The following is a 17,385-nucleotide window of genomic DNA, read 5'->3' as shown; positions in this document are numbered from 1 at the left end:
TTGTCATTGTAGTTACCTTAATGAGTTATCTATTGATGATCACATGGAAGGATTAAGAATATTACACAGATTAAAATTGAGTGGATAATCTAATTGATTTTTGTATTGTGTTTTTAATAAATAAAATAAATTAAAGAAGAGAGAGTAATCTCAATCAATAATCCTAGCTAGCATCATAGCCCATGCGGACAAAGAGATAGTAAAGCCAGGCCCATAATTTGTAACAGATCATAGCCCATTTAAGTTCACTCGCCGTAACTAAAAGTAATTAGAACAGTTCGACGAAAAAACAAATTTTATTAAGAACAAACGCCGCCGTGCCGTGACTCACTTATCCTACTACATCACTCACTCTCACGGCGACGATTGCATGAGCCCTAATTTACTTTTCCACTTCCTTCTCTAGCATTCAACATCTGGGAATCCTTAGTGCTGAATGTTCCTAATTTCTGCTTTTATTCTGGAGTAAGTTTCCCAGTTCTTCATCTAATTCTCTGTGCTTTGCAGTGTCTGATTTTTTGTTTTTTGTTTTTGTGGGTTCCTGTTTGATTATTATCTTTGTTGGTGATACTTTGAAATATTGATTGAGGACATTGCATTTGTTGTGTTTTGAGTTTTAGCTTCGAAAAAATTCTTGATTGAATTACTTACGCAAGCTTGCTCACATCATTGTGCAGGAGGTATTCATGAATTCGAAAAAGATGGATATGGGTTCGACTGATTTGATCAGCAACCTACCGGATGCTCTTGTTTGCCACATATTGTCTTTTCTTTCCACAAAGGACGCTGCTTTGACTCCAGTTCTCTCCAAAAGGTGGCGCTTTTTGTTGGGTTTTGTACCAAATCTGGATTTTGATAGCTCCATCTTCAAGCGTCGTAAAGTGGAGAAACGAAAAGGGAATGGATACATAAAAGATTTAAGGTGTTTGTTGATAGAGTAATGGCTTTGCAAGGGAATGCTCCGTTAAACAAATTCTCTCTTAAGTGCAAAGTTCGCTGTGATTCAGCTTGTGTCGATCGTTGGATTTTCAATGTGTTGGATCGTGGTGTTCTAGATCTTGATCTTAACATCTCTTCGGAATGTGATTATAAGCTGCCTTCAAAGGTCTTCACGAGCAAGACATTGGTTAGGCTGAAACTAGGAATGAAAGTAGGACTAGGAGGTGAAGGTGAGTTGATCATTGATGTGCAAGAAGTTCTTCTTCCGAAGCTTAAGACTTTGTTTCTTCATGGTTTCGTTTTGTTTGAAGATAGTGGTGTTGCGTGTGCCAAGCTCATTTCTGGTTGTCATGTCCTTGAGGAGTTAGTTATGATTGATTTGATGTGGGGACTTTTGCTCTGTCTCTAACCCAACCCTCAAGAGCGCAACAATTTGTTGCGAGGTAATTGATCAGAATCCGCTGAGTGTATCATTTGATACTCCAAATCTTGTATACTTGGAATTTACTGATGTTGTTGCGATCAAGTATCCAAAAGTGAATTTGGATTCGCTTGTTGAAGCCAGGCTCGGTCTTCGACTGACACCTTATCAAAGCATTAAGGCAAGAGATTCAGTAGATGGTGTGGAAGAAGAAATGGTGGGAAATGCAACTGATTTTCTTATGGGTATCAGCAATGTTAAGATCCTGTACTTATCATCCAACACTCTTGAGGTTTGCATATCAGTCCCATCTTTATCTTCATATTTTTGTTTCTCCGAAAGTAAACAAAGGCAAACAGACCTTAGATTCCTTTGTTCAGTTTGGTAATTTGCAAGAATCAAACTATTTACTGTGGCCTATATTCGAACCATGTTTAGTTCCATCATGTATATTGAGTTAATTATTGCAATTGAGTGATATTCTAGTTGATTTCATTTTTGCTGCAGGTGCTTAATTTCTGCTGCAAAACAATACCGGTCTTCAACAATTTGACTCACTTAACTATTGAGACTGACAGAGATGTAAGATGGGGATCATTGCCGAATCTACTCGAGAACTGTCCAAATCTGGAAACCATTGTCTTCAAAGTACCAGCACATATCTCTTTCCTTCATCAGCTGCCACATTATTTTCATACACATGTAAATTCTAAAAAAAGTACTTCCTTTATTCTACTTCAGGGACTTCATTACAGAGATACAAATCAATGTTGGGACGAGGGATACCGCTTTAAAGACGCAAACAAATGTTTTGAAGAGGATGCGGAAAGGTGTGTCTGCAAACCTTGGGAATGGACTCCTATTGGTCTATCCTAGAGGTATTGAAGTTTGGAGAAATCCTTAGGTACAAAGATGACATGGATAGGCAGACGGAGGTGATTAAGTACTTCTTGGAGACAATGCCAAATCGTGAACAAGTGACGTTATACTTTGACACTCCATTTGATAATGATCTGAGTATACTATCAACAGAACTTCAGACTCTTGGAAAAGTAGCCTCACCCAAATGCAAGATCCAAGTTATCTCTGATAATATCAGCTTCTCATCTACTGTGCACTCTTCCTCATTAACAGGTGGACCCGTCTTCTTTACTAACGGTTTTCCGGTTTAAAGATCATATTGTTTCATCCAGGAGAAGTTTAGCGAAGCTTTGGTTGCTAGTTTTAGCTTAAAAAACTGTGGCATGTGAGTTGTTTGGTCTCTGTTCTGTTAATTTGTGCCATGTGCCCTTTCATCAGGTTCGTAGGTTGCATGTGTTTATCCGTATGCGTCCAAGTTGTATACTTTATTGCAAGCATAGCTTCTCTTGTATTTGGTCGTATTTTTAAAGACTTGTGTTAAATGCTTCGTCTTTGGCTCAAACTTCTTAATAGTATGCATTTTCGACTTGGTAACAAGCTGTCCCTGTGTCCCATGTGCTTTATATTGCTTAAATTAAATGACGTATAAGTAATCCTCGAGTATATCAGAGAATAGTATTTCGGCGTTCCATTGGTAACAAATTTAATAACCAAGATGGATTTTGTTATATTAATCATTAATGACATCATCGGGACTCACCCATCCGCCCCAATACTACTAATTACTACCTCACTCCCGATGACGATTGCATGGACCGGACCCTTCCACTTCCCTCTAAGCATTTAATCTCGAATCCGAGGCACTGGAAGTTCTCAGTTCTCAGATTCTCGGGTAAGTTTCATAGTATTTCTTATTTGTGCTTTTGGAATGTCTTATTTGGGTTTTCTCTAGTAGTTTTTTTTTGAGGGTTCTTGCTTGAATTGAAACCTCTTGACTGTGCAAAAACACTATAACCCTTGCGACTGGTTTGCCATTGATAACATTGTATTTGTTTGTTGTCTTTTGAGTTTTGCTTCTGAAAAACCTCTGATTAAGTCAACTTATACACAATTTTTTTTAACATCATCTTTTAGGTCTTAACTACTGACGTGTCTCAATGACGTCGAAAAAGATGGATATTGGTTTCAAAGATTTAGTCAGTAGTCTACCAGACGCTCTTCTCTGCCATGTTTTGTCCTTCCTTTCCACAAGAGATGCTGCTTTGACTTCAGTTCTCTCGAGAAGGTGGAGGTATCTGTTGGCTTTTGTGCCAAATCTGGATTTTGATAACTCCATCTATGACAATCTTGAAATGGGTAGAAGAAAAAGGCTACAGATGCGTCAAAGTTTTAAGGTTTTTGTTGATAGAATAATGGCTTTGCAAGGGAATGCTCCGTTAAACAAATTCTCTCTAATTTGTGAAACTGATTCTGATCCATCTAGTGTTGATGGCTGGATAACCAATGCGTTGGAGCTTGGTGTTGTTGATCTTGATCTATACATCTCTCCAGACTATGGTTATCCCCTGCCTTCAAAGGTCTTGATCAGCAAGACATTGGTTCGGCTGAAAGTAGAAGGTACAGACTACTTCACCCCTGATGTGGGAGAGTTTTTTCTTCCAAAGCTCAAGACTTTGTATCTTGATGATGTTACATTCGAAGGTAGTGGTGCTGTCTTTTCAAAGCTAATTTCTGGCTGTCAGTTGCTAGAGGAGTTAGTCATGATTGGTGTGATATGGGATTCTTGCTCTTTGTCTAGCCCAACCCTCAAGAGACTAAAACTCTGTTGTGATTACATTGAAGAGAATTCCAAAGAGTGTTTCATTTGATACTCCAAGTCTTGTCTACTTTGAATTTACTAATACTGTTGCGATCAAGTATCCAAAAGTGAATTTGGACTCGCTTGTTGAAGCTAGTGTCGATCTTCGAACCACACTGTATCAGAACGAGCCAGCAGGAGATTCATCCGATGCAACAGGTTTCTTTATGGGAATAGGCAATGTTGAGATCCTTTCCTTATCTGCTGCCACTTTTGAGGTATGTTGGTGTAAAACACTGCTTAAAGATATATTGTTGAGTTAAGGATCGCAAAAGAGTGATTTGGTTTTTGTTTTGTTTAAGGTACTTACTATCTGCTGCAAAGTAATACCGGTCTTCAAGAACTTGATTCATTTAACCATCGAGACTGACCGAAAAGTAGGATGGGAAATTTTGCCGAATCTACTCGTAAACTGTCCAAATCTTGAGACCCTTGTCTTCGAAGTACATACATTTATCCTTCGTTTGCATTAACACAATTTTTTTCCAACACAATTATATTCTAAAATTCTCATTTCGTTTATTATAATTCAGGGACTCCATTACAAAGATACAAATCAGAGTGAGGATGTGAGATACTGTTTCAAAGATGGAAACAAATGTTGGGAGAACCATGAGGGCAATTGCGTTGGAACACCTTGGGAAGGCACTCCTACTTGCCTCTCATTAAGTCCGGTGAAGATGCTAAAGGTACTCAAGTTTGGAGAAATGTTTAGTTACGAAGATGACATAGATAGACAACTGGAGGTGATCAAGTACTTCTTGGAGATAATGCCGAATCTCGAACAAGTGATATTATACTATAATACTCCATATGATGAAGATGTGAGTATGGTATCAGGCGTACTTCAACTGCTTGAAAACCTAGCCTCCCCTAAATGCAAGATCCAAGTAATCTCTGATAACATTAGCTTCTCATCTACTCTGCACTCTTCCTCCTCAAAAAGTGGACTCTTCTTCCTTAAAAATACCTTTCCGGTCTAATTATTGTTCCTCTTTCCATCTCAGAGAAGATTAGCAAAGCTTTGGTTTGTTTAAGTTTTAGCTTAAAACAACAATAACAGGTGGTATGTAGTAGTTTGGTCTCGGTTCTGTTTTTATCTAACAGTCTTTCTGAATTTTTCATATGCCCTCATTTACCAATTTAATCAGGATGTTGGTGAGTGAGACTAATCATAGCCCATTAAGAAAAAGACATAAACTCAGGCCCATACTTTGTAACAATCGTAGCCCATTAGGAAAAGATATAATGAATTTATTAGCCTAAAAGAACACAACAAATTAGTGATTGATTGGCCAAAAATAATAAAAATTAGAGAAAATTATCACTTGTCAGCATCGGAACTCACCCGTCCCGCCACAGTACTCACTCTCGGGTCTCGGCGACGGTTCCAAAAAGTGTAAACCCTAATCTGCTCTTCCAGTGTTACCTCTACCACTCAACATCTGATTCTAAATCCTTACTGCTGGCTTTTATTCCCGAGTAAGTTCCCAATTTCTTCTTCCTGTCAAACCTGTGCCTTCGTTTTCCCAAAATTAGTTGTGTGTTAGCTTCTGACTAATCATCGTCCAGGTGAAATATATGATGAATTCGAAAAAGATGGACATTGGTTCCAAAGATTTGATCAGCAATCTACCAGACGCTCTTCTTTGTCATGTCTTGTCCTTCCTTCCCACAACAGAGGCTGCTTCCACATCGGTTCTCGCAAAAAGGTGGAGGTATCTTTTAGCTTTTGTGCCTAATCTTGATTTTGATAACACCATCTATGACGACCGTCCCACAATGGGTAGACGAAAAAGGCTTGAGATGCGTAAAAGTTTCAAGCTTTTTGTGGATAGAGTGTTGGCTTTGCAAGGGACAGCTCCGTTAAAAAAGTTCTCTCTCAAGTGTAAAATTGGTTCTGATCCATCTCGTGTCAATGGTTGGGTACTCAATGTGTTGGACCGTGGTGTCCAAGAGCTTGATCTGTTCATAGCTTCGGAATATGAGTATCCGTTGCCTCCAAAGGTCTTGATGAGCAAGACATTGGTTTCGCTTAAACTAGCAGGTACAGATGAGTTCACTATTGATGTTGGTGAGGTTTCTCTTCCAAAGCTTAAGACTTTGCATTTTAGTGATGTTTCGTTCGGTGATGAGGGTGGTCCTAAATTTGCCAAGATGATTTCTGGTTGTCACGCCCTTGAGGAGTTAGTTATGATTAAAATGATGTGGGATTACTGGGAATATTGCTCTGTCTCCAACCCATCCCTCAAGAGGGTAACAATTGATTGCCAGAACATTGATGAGAATCCAAAGAGTGTATCATTCAACACTCCAAACCTTGTCTATTTAGAGTTTACTGATACTGTTGCGGCCAAGTATCCAGAAGCCAATTTTGATTCGCTTGTCGAAGCTAGCGTAGGCATTCGAATGACAGATGATCAGGTCTGGGACGCAAGAGATTTTGTACATAGTCATCGTGGTTATAAAAGATGTAAGGGCGCAAATGCAGCCGTTTTTTTCAAGGGAATATGCAATGTTAAAATCCTTTACTTATCGTCCGAGGCTCTTGAGGTTTGCATATGAATCCCATCTTTATCTTCATATTTGTATTTCTTTAATTAAACCTCTGAATGAAGCCTATTTTCGAACCAGTAGTTCCATTAGTTATATTCGAGTTGATGATTGCAAATGAATTGAATACTGATGATCTTTTTTTCTTTCTTTCAGGTCCTTACTTTTTGCTGTAAAAAGGCAATACCAGTCTTCAACAACCTGATTCATTTAACAATTGAAACTGACCAAATGGTGGACTGGGAATCAATGCCGAAAATACTTGAGAACTCTCCAAATCTAGAAACCCTCGTCTTCAAAGTAACATCACATATCTTTTTCTTGCATCAGCTGACACATTTCTTTTCAAACACACTTCTAGAAAAATCATTTTCTTTGTTATATATACTTCAGGGACTCCATTACGGAGATTTAAATCAATGTTTTGACACGGATTACCGCTTCAAGGACACAAACGAATGTTTTAGCGATCAAGGTGACACGTGTCAGTGCAAACCATGGTACGGCACTCCACTTTGGCTATCATCAAGTCCAGTGAAGATACTGAAGGTACTGAAGTTTGGAGAAATCTCTAATTACAAAGATGACATGGATAGGCAGACGGATCTTATCAAGCACTTTTTGGAGGCAATGCCAAATCTTGAACAAGTGATATTATACTATGACACTCCATTTGATGATGATCTGAAAATAGTATCAACCGACCTTCAGATGCTTAAAAAAGTAGCCTCAACCAAATGCGAGATCCAAATAATCTCTGATAACATCAGCTACTCATTTACTGTGCACTCTTCATCATCTACAAGTGGACTCGTCTTCTTCAAAAACACCTTCCCGGTTTGAAGATCATCATGCTTTGTCTCAGAGAAGTTTATCAAAGCATTGGTAGTTATTTCCTGTCTTGTCTCTGCCCTTTCAGCTTGTCGATGTTCATTTTCTGGTTATCCATGTTGGTGATATGCGTAAACCATGGGACTTGTCTTGCCTAGAAGAAAGTTTTTTTTGTATAGTTTGCTAAAACTCTAAGCAAGCTTCTTCTGTTTTTGTCATTGAAAGACTTGTTGTATTTATGCTCTGTCTTACTGTTTAAGCTTCTAAAATATGCATTCTACTTTTTGGTTCACATATTTTCGTAAGGCTTCAGTGTTAAAGTTGCTCCAAGCAACTCTTAGTTAACCGATGTGCTTAGTAGAGTGTTTGATATATACTATATATTTGCTCAAATTAATAAAGACTTATAAGGAAAACAAAGATTATATTTATTTATTTTTTCTATAACTTCTTCTTCAAAACATATTTTTGGAAAACAGGAAAAAGTGAAGAAAACAATGATGTAGCTTATTTTCCAAAATAAAAATAGTTGACATTTTTTATTTTGAGAATTATAAAAATTCTGCTTAAATATAACTTCTTTTTCCGGAATAACTATAACTTCTCTCTCTCTTTCTTTGATCATTTAGTGGTGGGATTAGTAGGAAATCATAACCGATGGAGGAAACAAGAAGAAGCCCTTCTCTTGATGATTATGTACCTTCTTTCAGAACACTCCCATCCAGGCTCAGATCTAAATTGCTTCAGCATATGTAAGGGTTTTGTGATTTACTTTGGTCTTTGGATTTGTGTAGTTATATATAGAGATGGAACCATATAAAAACCCTAATTTTTGTTTGCCAAAAAAAAAAAAACCCTAACTTTTTTTTCAGACAGATTGATTGATTTGATTGGGTCAAAGTTTTGATTTTTTTTTCTTTTTTTAGTTGGTTGGATGCAAAATTTGTTATGGTCGGAGAGGAACGGGTTTCTTCAACTCGGGCAATCCCAAGAAGCAGATTAGAGATCTTCAAAAAATTATAGACTTATTTAACAAGGTACAATAATGTTGTTTATATCTTTTTTTGAAATTTAACTATATATATATATATATATGGCTATTTGAGAATCCATTTTTTTTTAGAGCAAAGTCTTTTATACTGGTTAGTATATTGTGGGGAAAAGGGTATATTTCTACCCGTACTATTTGTAAAGTGTATATTTTTACCTAAACAAAAGAGAAGTGTATTATCCAACCGGAATGCCAATAAAATTCAAAATTATTACCCAAACTTTGAAGCGTTATCGATAATACTACATTGACACAAAAACTGTTAGTCAACCGTTAAATATGAGTGATTCGTATGACACATAAGCAATGATGTGGCAAGAGTTTTTGGAATCAAACTCAAAACGACGTCGTTTTGATTTGGGGGAAAAACTTTAATTAGGGTTTTTTTTTTTTTTTTGATTTCACGATTCATTTCTCTCTTTCTCTTTCTCTTTCTCTGCGAAGGCGTTCTTCAATTAGGGTTCTTTCTCTTCGAAGAAATCAAATGGATAATCAAAGAAGAGGTTTCCCCAAGAGATGTCAATGTGGAGAACCTGTTGTTTTGAAGACATCGACAACTGCTAAAAATCCTGGAAGATTGTTTCATGGGTGTCCGTTTGGAAGGGATGGGGTAAGTGTGATTCTCTAAATTTTGTTGTATAGTTTGGCTGTGTCTGCAACTAAAAGTCTGTAAATGTTATAGAATTGGTATCATACATTTAAATGGACCGATACGTCTATGGTCGAAGAGATCGAGGACTTGATTGAGAAAGTGGAGAACATTGATGGAGCTGCAATGACATTGCAGAAGGGTGTCAATGCTTGCGAATCTCAGATTGATACTCTCGCCATGGAGACTCGTGTGCATTTGGGTGTGGTTGAGAAGGAGGTCGAAGAGATGAAAATGCAACTAAGAAGCTTGAAGAACATTGTTGGCTTTGTTATGGCTATGGTTTTGTTTTTCATGTGTATGTATTGAATATGTGAGTTAAAAAGTGGTTGTATGAGAGTAACTAGTTTGGATGTTTAGAGAAAAATATGGCTTGTAAGACTGTTTGTTTGTATGAAAGGTAATGGAAAAAGAACAAGACATATGACATTGCTCAAACCCAATCCAACTGTGATAGAATCCAAAATAGACCGAGACATTTGGTTGTGGTACATGTCACAAAACAGACCATGAAATCAAAAGACATTGTGTTGTTACATGTCCCCAAAAACAGACCATGACATCAAAAAGAGAAAAAGAAATAGTCCTAAACCGCTTCATACTTCAAATGTGTCTTGTGTTGGTTGACTTGAAAATGTGTCTTGTGTTGGTTTACTTGGTCCTCCTCCATCTGCCGATGGTTTAGTCTTCTTCTTCTTCTTAGGTGGCATAGACCTTTCCACTTCCATATTTGGACATTTAGCTGCATTGTGTCCAGTTAAACTGCAACGACGACAATGCATGATTCTCCTCTCTCTACTAGCCTTTTTCTTTTTTGGAGACTCATTCTTCCCTTTCTTCCTTTTTGGCTTTGGCTTTCTTCCTTTTCTGTTTTCAAGTTCTTCAACCAGATTTGGAGGTGGCAATATCACAGAACCGGAGTTATCCCAGAAACACATACCATTTACTGGCCGAATTGAGTCCCTATAAATTTGTTGTTGCCTTCCATTGAGAAGCCAACTAGAGATGTAATCTTCATGATTTAGCTTCTTTTCTGCGATGATGCGTAATGCATGCCGACATGGAACTCCACTCATTTTCCATCTCCTGCAGGCACATGTCTTCATTGTAATGTTCACAGAGTAAGATGTACCTGACTCACGGACTTCATTTCTACCGTCTGATCCAGGGATAACCTTGCAGAACTTAAGCCTTTTCTGCTCCAACGCTATCATTTCTTTTATTCTAGGAGGTACTCTGCTTAGATCCTTGTCAGCTTTTGTCTTCCTCATATCAATACGCACCATGGTTCTTCTCCTTATCGTCTCCAACATCTCTACCATTGGCATATACCTTGCAGGATCTATTGCATTGTTGAAAGATTCAGAGATGTTGTTATGAACATCTACGCAGGAGGATGTTGGCGTGAAAAAAGCAAGGCTGCAATTCTTTGGGTTCTTCTCCATCATGGCTTCATAAACACGCATATCATAGCTCTTTACCAATTCCAAATTTGCTTCATACTCTTTCGTGGTATAACTTTCCGCTACTTGCCAAAAGAGCTTTTTCATGTCACCTTGATGGGGAAATATCTTCTTTAGGTTCCCATAGATGTGTCTATGGAAGATCTCTGATCCATCATCATCAAGCACTGTGTCTAGCACTACTGTTGACTCAGGGTTAGATCTAGCAAAATATCAAAATGGAAACCTAGTTAACAGATTGGAAAACACTTGTTAAATTTAAAATTTCAGTAATGAAAGAAGAACTTACTGAAGAAGTGCTAAACGGTAATCTTTCAGCCTAGAAAATTGCTCCTTGTGCTCACGGTCGATGATCTCTACAGCTTTTTTCTTAGCATTTTTACATTTGTCTATGCTTACTATCAGATTGTAGTTCTTCTCAATCTCTTGTTGCATCCTTTTTGGTCCATAATCAGGATCAGTTCTGATCTCATCCAAAAACATCTTGCAAATCACAGGTGCTTTCAATATCTTACAATAGTTATCATTTGTGCAACTGTGCTGATCTTCAAAAGTTTTCACTTTCCACTTGCCAACGCACTCCTCATAAGAACAGTAGATATACCATGGACAAGGCTCTTTAGTCCCACACACAGCCGCTGACTTGTCTTTCCCCCATCTACTTATCTTTATGTTACAACCCTCTTTTAATGCATAAGCTACTAAAGCTTCTCTGAACTCCTCTAGACTATCAAATACTTGTTCTATCTCTAGCTGACCACTACCTCGTTTGTATCTAACCAAATGCTCCTCTTCTTCTTCACCATCAGAGTTAGGAGGTGTGTTATGATAATCGAAATCCTCATCCTCATCAACAAAAGAAGCCACATTTCTTTCAACCCGGATCTCTTCTTCACATGGCTCAGATGACTCGATATCATTAGGATGCTCTGTTGAGTTCACCAAAAAAACATTCATCACTCCAGTCCATCTGCCTGCATCACACATCCTCTTAAAACTCAAATCCGCAGACCTCAATCTCTTTCTTTCATTATGCTCTTCAAAAGGGTACTTATACCACATGTTTTGGCCATATAATCCCTCCCCCAACTCCGCCGACAACTTGATGAAAAACTCTTCTGGTTTACATTCTATAGCTATATCTTTACCATTGAGATAAGCAACATCTCCTACATGATTCTTCACCCAATACCCTCCAAAATACACAAGGAATGTCACATGATCCGGATTGCTGTCAACAAAAAAAAATTATACAAAGTTTCAAACACTCAAGCATTTAATCAAACACTTAGTGTGCAGTAAACAAATACGACTCTTTAAAGATAAAACTTCAAATTATTGTCTCCAAATATCTACATTATGCAACTATTAAACAAAAACAAGACAAAATACAAGATTTAATACCAAAAATCGATTGTGTATTACCAAAAATACAAGATTTAATACCAAAAATACGACAAAATACGAACTAAAAATACCTCATTTTCGCTTCTGTAGAAACGATTATGGGTAATGCTAACAACTCCCACGATTCACGCCTTGTTTCCTCTACACTTATCCCTCGCAATTAACTTCAATCCTCGTTCTTCATTTTCGACTTCGCAGAGAAAGAGAAAGAGAAAGAGAGAAATGAATCGTGAAATCAAAAAAAAAAAAAAACCCTAATTGAAGTTTTTCCCCCAAATCAAAACGACGTCGTTTTGAGTTTGATTCCAAAACCTCTTGCCACATCATTGCTTATGTGTCATACGAATCACTCATATTTAACGGTTGACTAACAGTTTTTGTGTCAATGTAGTATTATCGATAACGCTTCAAAGTTTGGGTAGTAATTTTGAATTTTATTGGCGTTCCGGTTGGATAATACACTTCTCTTTTGTTTAGGTAGAAATATACACTTTACAAATAGTACGGGTAGAAATATACCCTTTTCCCGTATATTGTGTCTGCCTTTCTCAATAATGGTTCACTACGGTCGGTCATCTCTCTCAGTCGATTGAAGAGTATGCAAAAGATGAGAAATACTACCTGGACATGGCTGCAGACACATCCAGAAAGCTTGAGGCACTTAGCAAATCCTGAAAGCTTGAGGCACTTGGCAAATCCGTGTTTGAATCCACAAAAATGTGTACGACCCCATCTTTTTTTTACTTGCTCTGTACTGCTGTGTAGCAATGTTTGATCTATTACTATACCTCCTCTACTGATTTTTACATTCAATTCATTCTTTCATGTAAAACTACTTCAGTACTTTTGACATATAAGGACGTAGCTGCTCGTGGTGCTAGTTACCATGGCTATTGGGTGCGGGCTCTTGGATATGAAGTGAGAGCATTTTTATATATAAGTTTTTTTTTTTTGGTTATATATATATGTTTCTCGTTAAATGGATTCTGATTGTGCTTGTTTGGCTATCTATCAATCACCTCCTTTTTTATTTATTTTTGTTTCTTTTTTTACACAGGTGGAGTACGTTCAAAGACTCCTAAAAAAACAGACTGAAGCACTGCAGGATGCAGAGTTCTTCACCGCCCAAAAGACTAGAAGAAGGCTATCTTGTTTTTGTTCTTTTAACTTTTCAATCTCTTTCTTTTCTATCTATAGTTCTGTACTAACCCCCCCCCCCCCCCCAATCCATAGATCAATTATGTATGAATTTGATGAATTATTTCCTATAATCTGTAATATGCCAAGTTGTTGCTGCTTATTTACTGTTTGCGTCGTTCTCTCTCTCTTTAAATTTCTTCTTGATCACTTGGATAAAGCCGATACATCTATATAACATTTTTGAAGTACGTTTTTTTGTTATGTCCTTTAAGTTTTGTTTATTTAAATTTTTATTTACAACATTAATCTCTAAAAAAATTCCATAAATAACATTGTAGAAAAGCTCAAATACTTAATTTTCTTAAATCGACAACATTTTTTACATTTATTGTCATAAAATCTTAACAATATCTATACATTCCGATTTTTCCAAAAACAGTTTTACCCATTAAAATTTTAATCCCATAAAATCACCAAAACTATCTTTATAGATTTTGTTTGTATAGACTTTCTATAGAAATTTTTGCTTTACATATTTTGATTGTAAAATGTAGATTTAGTCATCTACATTACTTGATTTGAGGTACTTAGGGATTGATTCCTCAGATTTCTCACATTATAATAAATAAAACTAAATAATTATTACGTGGTATTTCTATAAATTGAAGTACATTTGATGTCCTTTAAGTCATACTTATTTACAAAGTTAATCCTTAAAAAATTGCACATACCTCCGGTTTGGACTACCAATCTTGGAGTTCTGTTTTAGTTTTATTTAATGTTTGGTTGAAAAAAAGTTGCACATACAAACAGAATCAATTAGATTCCTAAAATGTCTCTACAAATTTGGTTTATAATTTCCTAAAACAATTTATATATTAAGAAATTTGTTACACTTAATAACATATGCCAAAAATATCTATACAATATTTTCTTCTTTTAAAAACTCTAATATTCAGTAATAACTATATTGTTTCATATGAACAATTAAAACTTTAATGGTTATTAATATGCTGATAAAAAATGCAAAAATAATTATTTCACCGGTTAAATCTAATAAATTGGAGTATTTATAATATAAATTAATATGCGGTATACTGCATAACAACTTTTATGGATATAATTCTTTCACAAGTTAAATCTAAATAACTTTAAACTTACGGATTAAATTTAAAAACACTAAAAATTTAAAGTATAATAATGTAAGAATAATTTTTTCACGGGTTAAATCTAAAAAGCAGTAAAAATTTCTATTTTTATAACCATAAGAAATTCGATACGGTACAAATGTAGCATTAGTATAAATAAAACTAAATAATTATCACGTGTCTGCGGTATACAGCTGATCAAATTTTATAATTAACAATTAAAATACAACTATACAATCTTAAACACTAAACAAAATTAACAAACAAATACAGTTTTTTAATTTTTTTTTTTTTTTGTAAAAATATTGTTCCTCGGTGTATTGCGGGTTAAAATCTAGTTTAATCATATATATTAGTAGAGGGAATCAATATATTGGTCCTTTGTTATTCTCCATATTGTGTGTTAAGATCGAAACTGTGAATCTTTCTTTCTTAACCAATCGATACTCTGTTACAGCTTGCTCTCTACTTAGAGCATCACTAATTGCTGCAAGTAACCTCTGATAACATCAGCCACTCATCTACTGTGCACTCTTCCTCATCGACTAATGGATTCCTCTTCTTCATCTCAGACAAGTTTATCAGAGAAGTTTATTATAATAATAATAGCAGAAAATTAGGAGTAAATTCAGGATTGACTTGTATAATAATAACTATGATAAGGTCCGCGTTATTACGCGGCTAAAAAAAATAAAGAATAATTAAATAGTAATATACATGCTTTTAGATTTTATCTTGTAATATTTTAATATTGAATATGAACCTCTCATATTTCATTTTAATACTTTCTCAGTTCCATTATATAAAAGTTTTAAGACTTTTTTTGCTCTATATTTTATAATATTTTTTCAAATTTCTATGTACAATTTTTATTATTATAACAATTTATGACTATTTGAACTATAAAGTATATTTTCCTATTGGTTGAAGTATTATAAAATACATAATATTTATTGTTTATTAATCTTTGTGTTTTTACCCAAAACTATTATTGGACAGAGAGTACCATTTAAATAGCTATATTCTATACCAACATAATAAACCATATTTTAAGTTTAATTATACATTTCATCTAAATGCATAGAAATAAATATTTTATATTTATATAATTAATACATCATATCAAATCTATATTTTAGTAAGAATTGAAAATACAAATAAAAATTAATAAAAACTTTTGATATGTGTCAGGATCTAGTTAATATATTTGACACGTGTACGATCTTGTTAACCAGTAAATCTCACATCAAATTATATAATAAGATAATCTTACATTAAGAAGCAAACAAAATTGGAAAGCAATTCTTGGTGATTCACTAAAAAAACGTCGTCGTTTAGTGGTTCCAGCATTGGAATTCACACCATCCCGCCACATCGCCCACCTATCTCACTGACGGCAAAGATTGACAAAAAAACCCTAATTTTCATTTTGCGGCTCTGATCCCACACACAATACCTCCCGACTCTGGCGATTTTTATGGGTTCAAGTAAGTTTCCTCATTTCTTTCTTCTTCTGATACTTGTTCTGACTCAGTGTCTACCAGCTTTCTTTGTTTCCAGTTAGGAGTTGTGTGTCAAAAGAAAGACAAGAACTTGGGAACTGTTTTCTAGTTTGAGAAATTGTCGTATTTTGGGGGTGTGTTAGGTTTCGAGTTTCCGCTCTGACAATCCTGTTTCCTCTTCCAACTGTCTTAGGTTGCAAGTGTTGTTGATCTTCTCCGTTCGAAAATGGATTTGATCAGCAATCTACCAAATCCTCTAATCTCACACATCTTGTCTTTCCTTCCAACGAAAGAAGCAGCTTCAACATCTGTTCTCTCGAAGAAATGGCGTTACTTGTTCGCGTTTGTAACAAATCTTGATTTTGACGACTCCGACTATCAGAATGATATAGGAAGAAGCGATGCTGAAATCAGTACAAGTTTTATGGACTTTGTGGACAGAGTGTTGGCTTTGCAAGGCAATCTTACCGTGAACAGATTCTCTCTAGACTGTAGTAGTTTTGATACTGATCTTGATCGTGTCACTGGTTGGATATTAAATGTGTTGGGACGCGGTGTATCTGATCTTGATCTAAGCCTCTTGGAGTATACCTTGCCTTCTGAGATCTTTGTGAGTAAGACGCTGGTTAGGCTGGAATTAGGACCAGGAGAGGATCTCTGTCTCACCCTTGATAGGAAAGATGTTTTTCTTCCAAAGCTTAAGACTCTCTTTCTTGATTCTGTTTTGGTTGAAGAGCGTGGTTTTGGTTTTGTGAAGCTTCTCTCTGGCTGTCCTGTGCTCGAGGAACTAGTTCTGATGAATATCGGATGGGAGTATTGGATGTTTTGCACTGTGTCTCTTAAATCTCTCAAGACGCTGACGTTTTTCCGTGAGGAGGAGTACACTGATGAGAATCCAAAGAGCGTGTCGTTTGTTACTCCAAATCTTGTTTACCTAGACTACTCTGACGCTGTTGCGGGACAGTATCCAAAAGTGAACTTCAGTTCGCTTGTTGAAGCTCATATCGGTCTTCGACTGACTGATGATCAGACTGCAGCTGCAAACTTTTCAGAAGACGACGACTATTTCCCGGAAGATGATGAGGAAAGACAGATGACCGCTAATGCAACAGATTTTTTCAAGGGAATAAGCAATGTTCAGATCCTTTACTTATCTGCCAAAGCTATTGAGGTTTGTATTTCAATCAATCCCATTGGTTAATATAGCTTGAGTTGATGTTCACAAGTGTGTGATGAGATAGTTATTGATTCATTTTTTTTGGTTTTAGGTACTTACTTTCTGCTGTGAGCCAATCCCGGTGTTCAACAACCTGATTCAGTTAACGATTGAGAGTCACTCGGAAATTGGATGGGATTCTCTGCCAGGTCTACTCAAGAATTGTGCAAATCTCGAAACCCTTGTTTTAAAGGTATAGAACAAAACCCATTAAAGCATATCTTTTTGTTTATCAGTCACAAAAACAAATACAACTTAACTATGAAACCTTTCTTTTATACTTCTTCAGCGTCTTATCCACAAGTATAACAAGGCATGTGGGAACGTGTGCTGTTGTAAACGTCCG

General features: G+C 36.1%; 4 protein-coding genes and 2 pseudogenes across 6 annotated transcripts; 5 read left to right on the top strand and 1 right to left on the bottom strand.

Annotated features, from left to right (window-relative positions):
• Positions 1-325: 325 nt before the first annotated feature.
• Positions 326-2,818, top strand: LOC104699998 (F-box/LRR-repeat protein At3g59190-like; annotated as a pseudogene). The gene is made up of 4 exons (XR_015562553.1): positions 326-465; positions 678-1,652; positions 1,868-2,008; positions 2,102-2,818. The product of XR_015562553.1 is annotated as an F-box/LRR-repeat protein At3g59190-like (transcript).
• Positions 2,819-2,978: 160 nt separating this feature from the next.
• LOC104699997 (F-box/LRR-repeat protein At3g59190-like) lies at positions 2,979-5,196 on the top strand (annotated as a pseudogene). Its single transcript, XR_015562554.1, has 4 exons — positions 2,979-3,113; positions 3,356-4,297; positions 4,382-4,522; positions 4,613-5,196. The product of XR_015562554.1 is annotated as an F-box/LRR-repeat protein At3g59190-like (transcript).
• A 155-nt stretch (positions 5,197-5,351) lies between these two features.
• On the top strand, positions 5,352-7,755 carry LOC104699996 (F-box/LRR-repeat protein At3g59190). The gene is made up of 4 exons (XM_010415436.3): positions 5,352-5,561; positions 5,652-6,632; positions 6,789-6,932; positions 7,026-7,755. Exons 2-4 carry the CDS (start codon positions 5,661-5,663, stop codon positions 7,473-7,475), a joined length of 1,566 nt encoding a protein of 521 aa, XP_010413738.1. The 5' UTR covers positions 5,352-5,561; positions 5,652-5,660; the 3' UTR covers positions 7,476-7,755.
• A 1,158-nt stretch (positions 7,756-8,913) lies between these two features.
• Positions 8,914-9,606, top strand: LOC147940759 (uncharacterized protein At4g04775-like). Its single transcript, XM_087457265.1, has 2 exons — positions 8,914-9,124; positions 9,197-9,606. Exons 1-2 carry the CDS (start codon positions 8,999-9,001, stop codon positions 9,470-9,472), a joined length of 402 nt encoding a protein of 133 aa, XP_087313391.1. The 5' UTR covers positions 8,914-8,998; the 3' UTR covers positions 9,473-9,606.
• Positions 9,574-12,285, bottom strand: LOC147940758 (uncharacterized). Its single transcript, XM_087457264.1, has 3 exons — positions 12,105-12,285; positions 10,916-11,857; positions 9,574-10,828 (listed from the first exon to the last, which is right to left on the bottom strand). The coding sequence occupies exons 1-3, from the start codon at positions 12,107-12,109 to the stop codon at positions 9,760-9,762; spliced, it is 2,016 nt and encodes a 671-aa protein (XP_087313390.1). The 5' UTR covers positions 12,110-12,285; the 3' UTR covers positions 9,574-9,759.
• A 3,385-nt stretch (positions 12,286-15,670) lies between these two features.
• On the top strand, positions 15,671-17,238 carry LOC104699995 (F-box/LRR-repeat protein At3g59200-like). Its single transcript, XM_087458808.1, has 3 exons — positions 15,671-15,808; positions 16,017-16,994; positions 17,092-17,238. The coding sequence occupies exons 2-3, from the start codon at positions 16,050-16,052 to the stop codon at positions 17,236-17,238; spliced, it is 1,092 nt and encodes a 363-aa protein (XP_087314934.1). The 5' UTR covers positions 15,671-15,808; positions 16,017-16,049.
• Positions 17,239-17,385: the final 147 nt, after the last annotated feature.

The sequence above is a fragment of the Camelina sativa genome, chromosome 7 (genome assembly GCF_030686135.1).
Source record: "Camelina sativa cultivar CO46 ecotype springtype chromosome 7, ASM3068613v1".
Taxonomy (NCBI): Eukaryota; Viridiplantae; Streptophyta; class Magnoliopsida; order Brassicales; family Brassicaceae; genus Camelina; species Camelina sativa.
This window is presented reverse-complemented; position numbering and strand designations above follow the sequence as displayed.

Coding starts and splice junctions, on each gene's coding strand:
- LOC104699996 (XM_010415436.3), top strand. CDS start 5,661: ATGATGAATTCGAAAAAGATGGACATTGGTTCCAAAGATTTGATCAGC. Junction 6,633..6,788: donor TATCGTCCGAGGCTCTTGAG/GTTTGCATATGA, acceptor TCTTTCTTTCAG/GTCCTTACTTTTTGCTGTAA. Junction 6,933..7,025: donor TAGAAACCCTCGTCTTCAAA/GTAACATCACAT, acceptor TATATACTTCAG/GGACTCCATTACGGAGATTT.
- LOC147940759 (XM_087457265.1), top strand. CDS start 8,999: ATGGATAATCAAAGAAGAGGTTTCCCCAAGAGATGTCAATGTGGAGAA. Junction 9,125..9,196: donor GTCCGTTTGGAAGGGATGGG/GTAAGTGTGATT, acceptor TAAATGTTATAG/AATTGGTATCATACATTTAA.
- LOC147940758 (XM_087457264.1), bottom strand. Junction 10,829..10,915: donor TACCGTTTAGCACTTCTTCA/GTAAGTTCTTCT, acceptor ATATTTTGCTAG/ATCTAACCCTGAGTCAACAG.
- LOC104699995 (XM_087458808.1), top strand. CDS start 16,050: ATGGATTTGATCAGCAATCTACCAAATCCTCTAATCTCACACATCTTG. Junction 16,995..17,091: donor TATCTGCCAAAGCTATTGAG/GTTTGTATTTCA, acceptor TTTTGGTTTTAG/GTACTTACTTTCTGCTGTGA.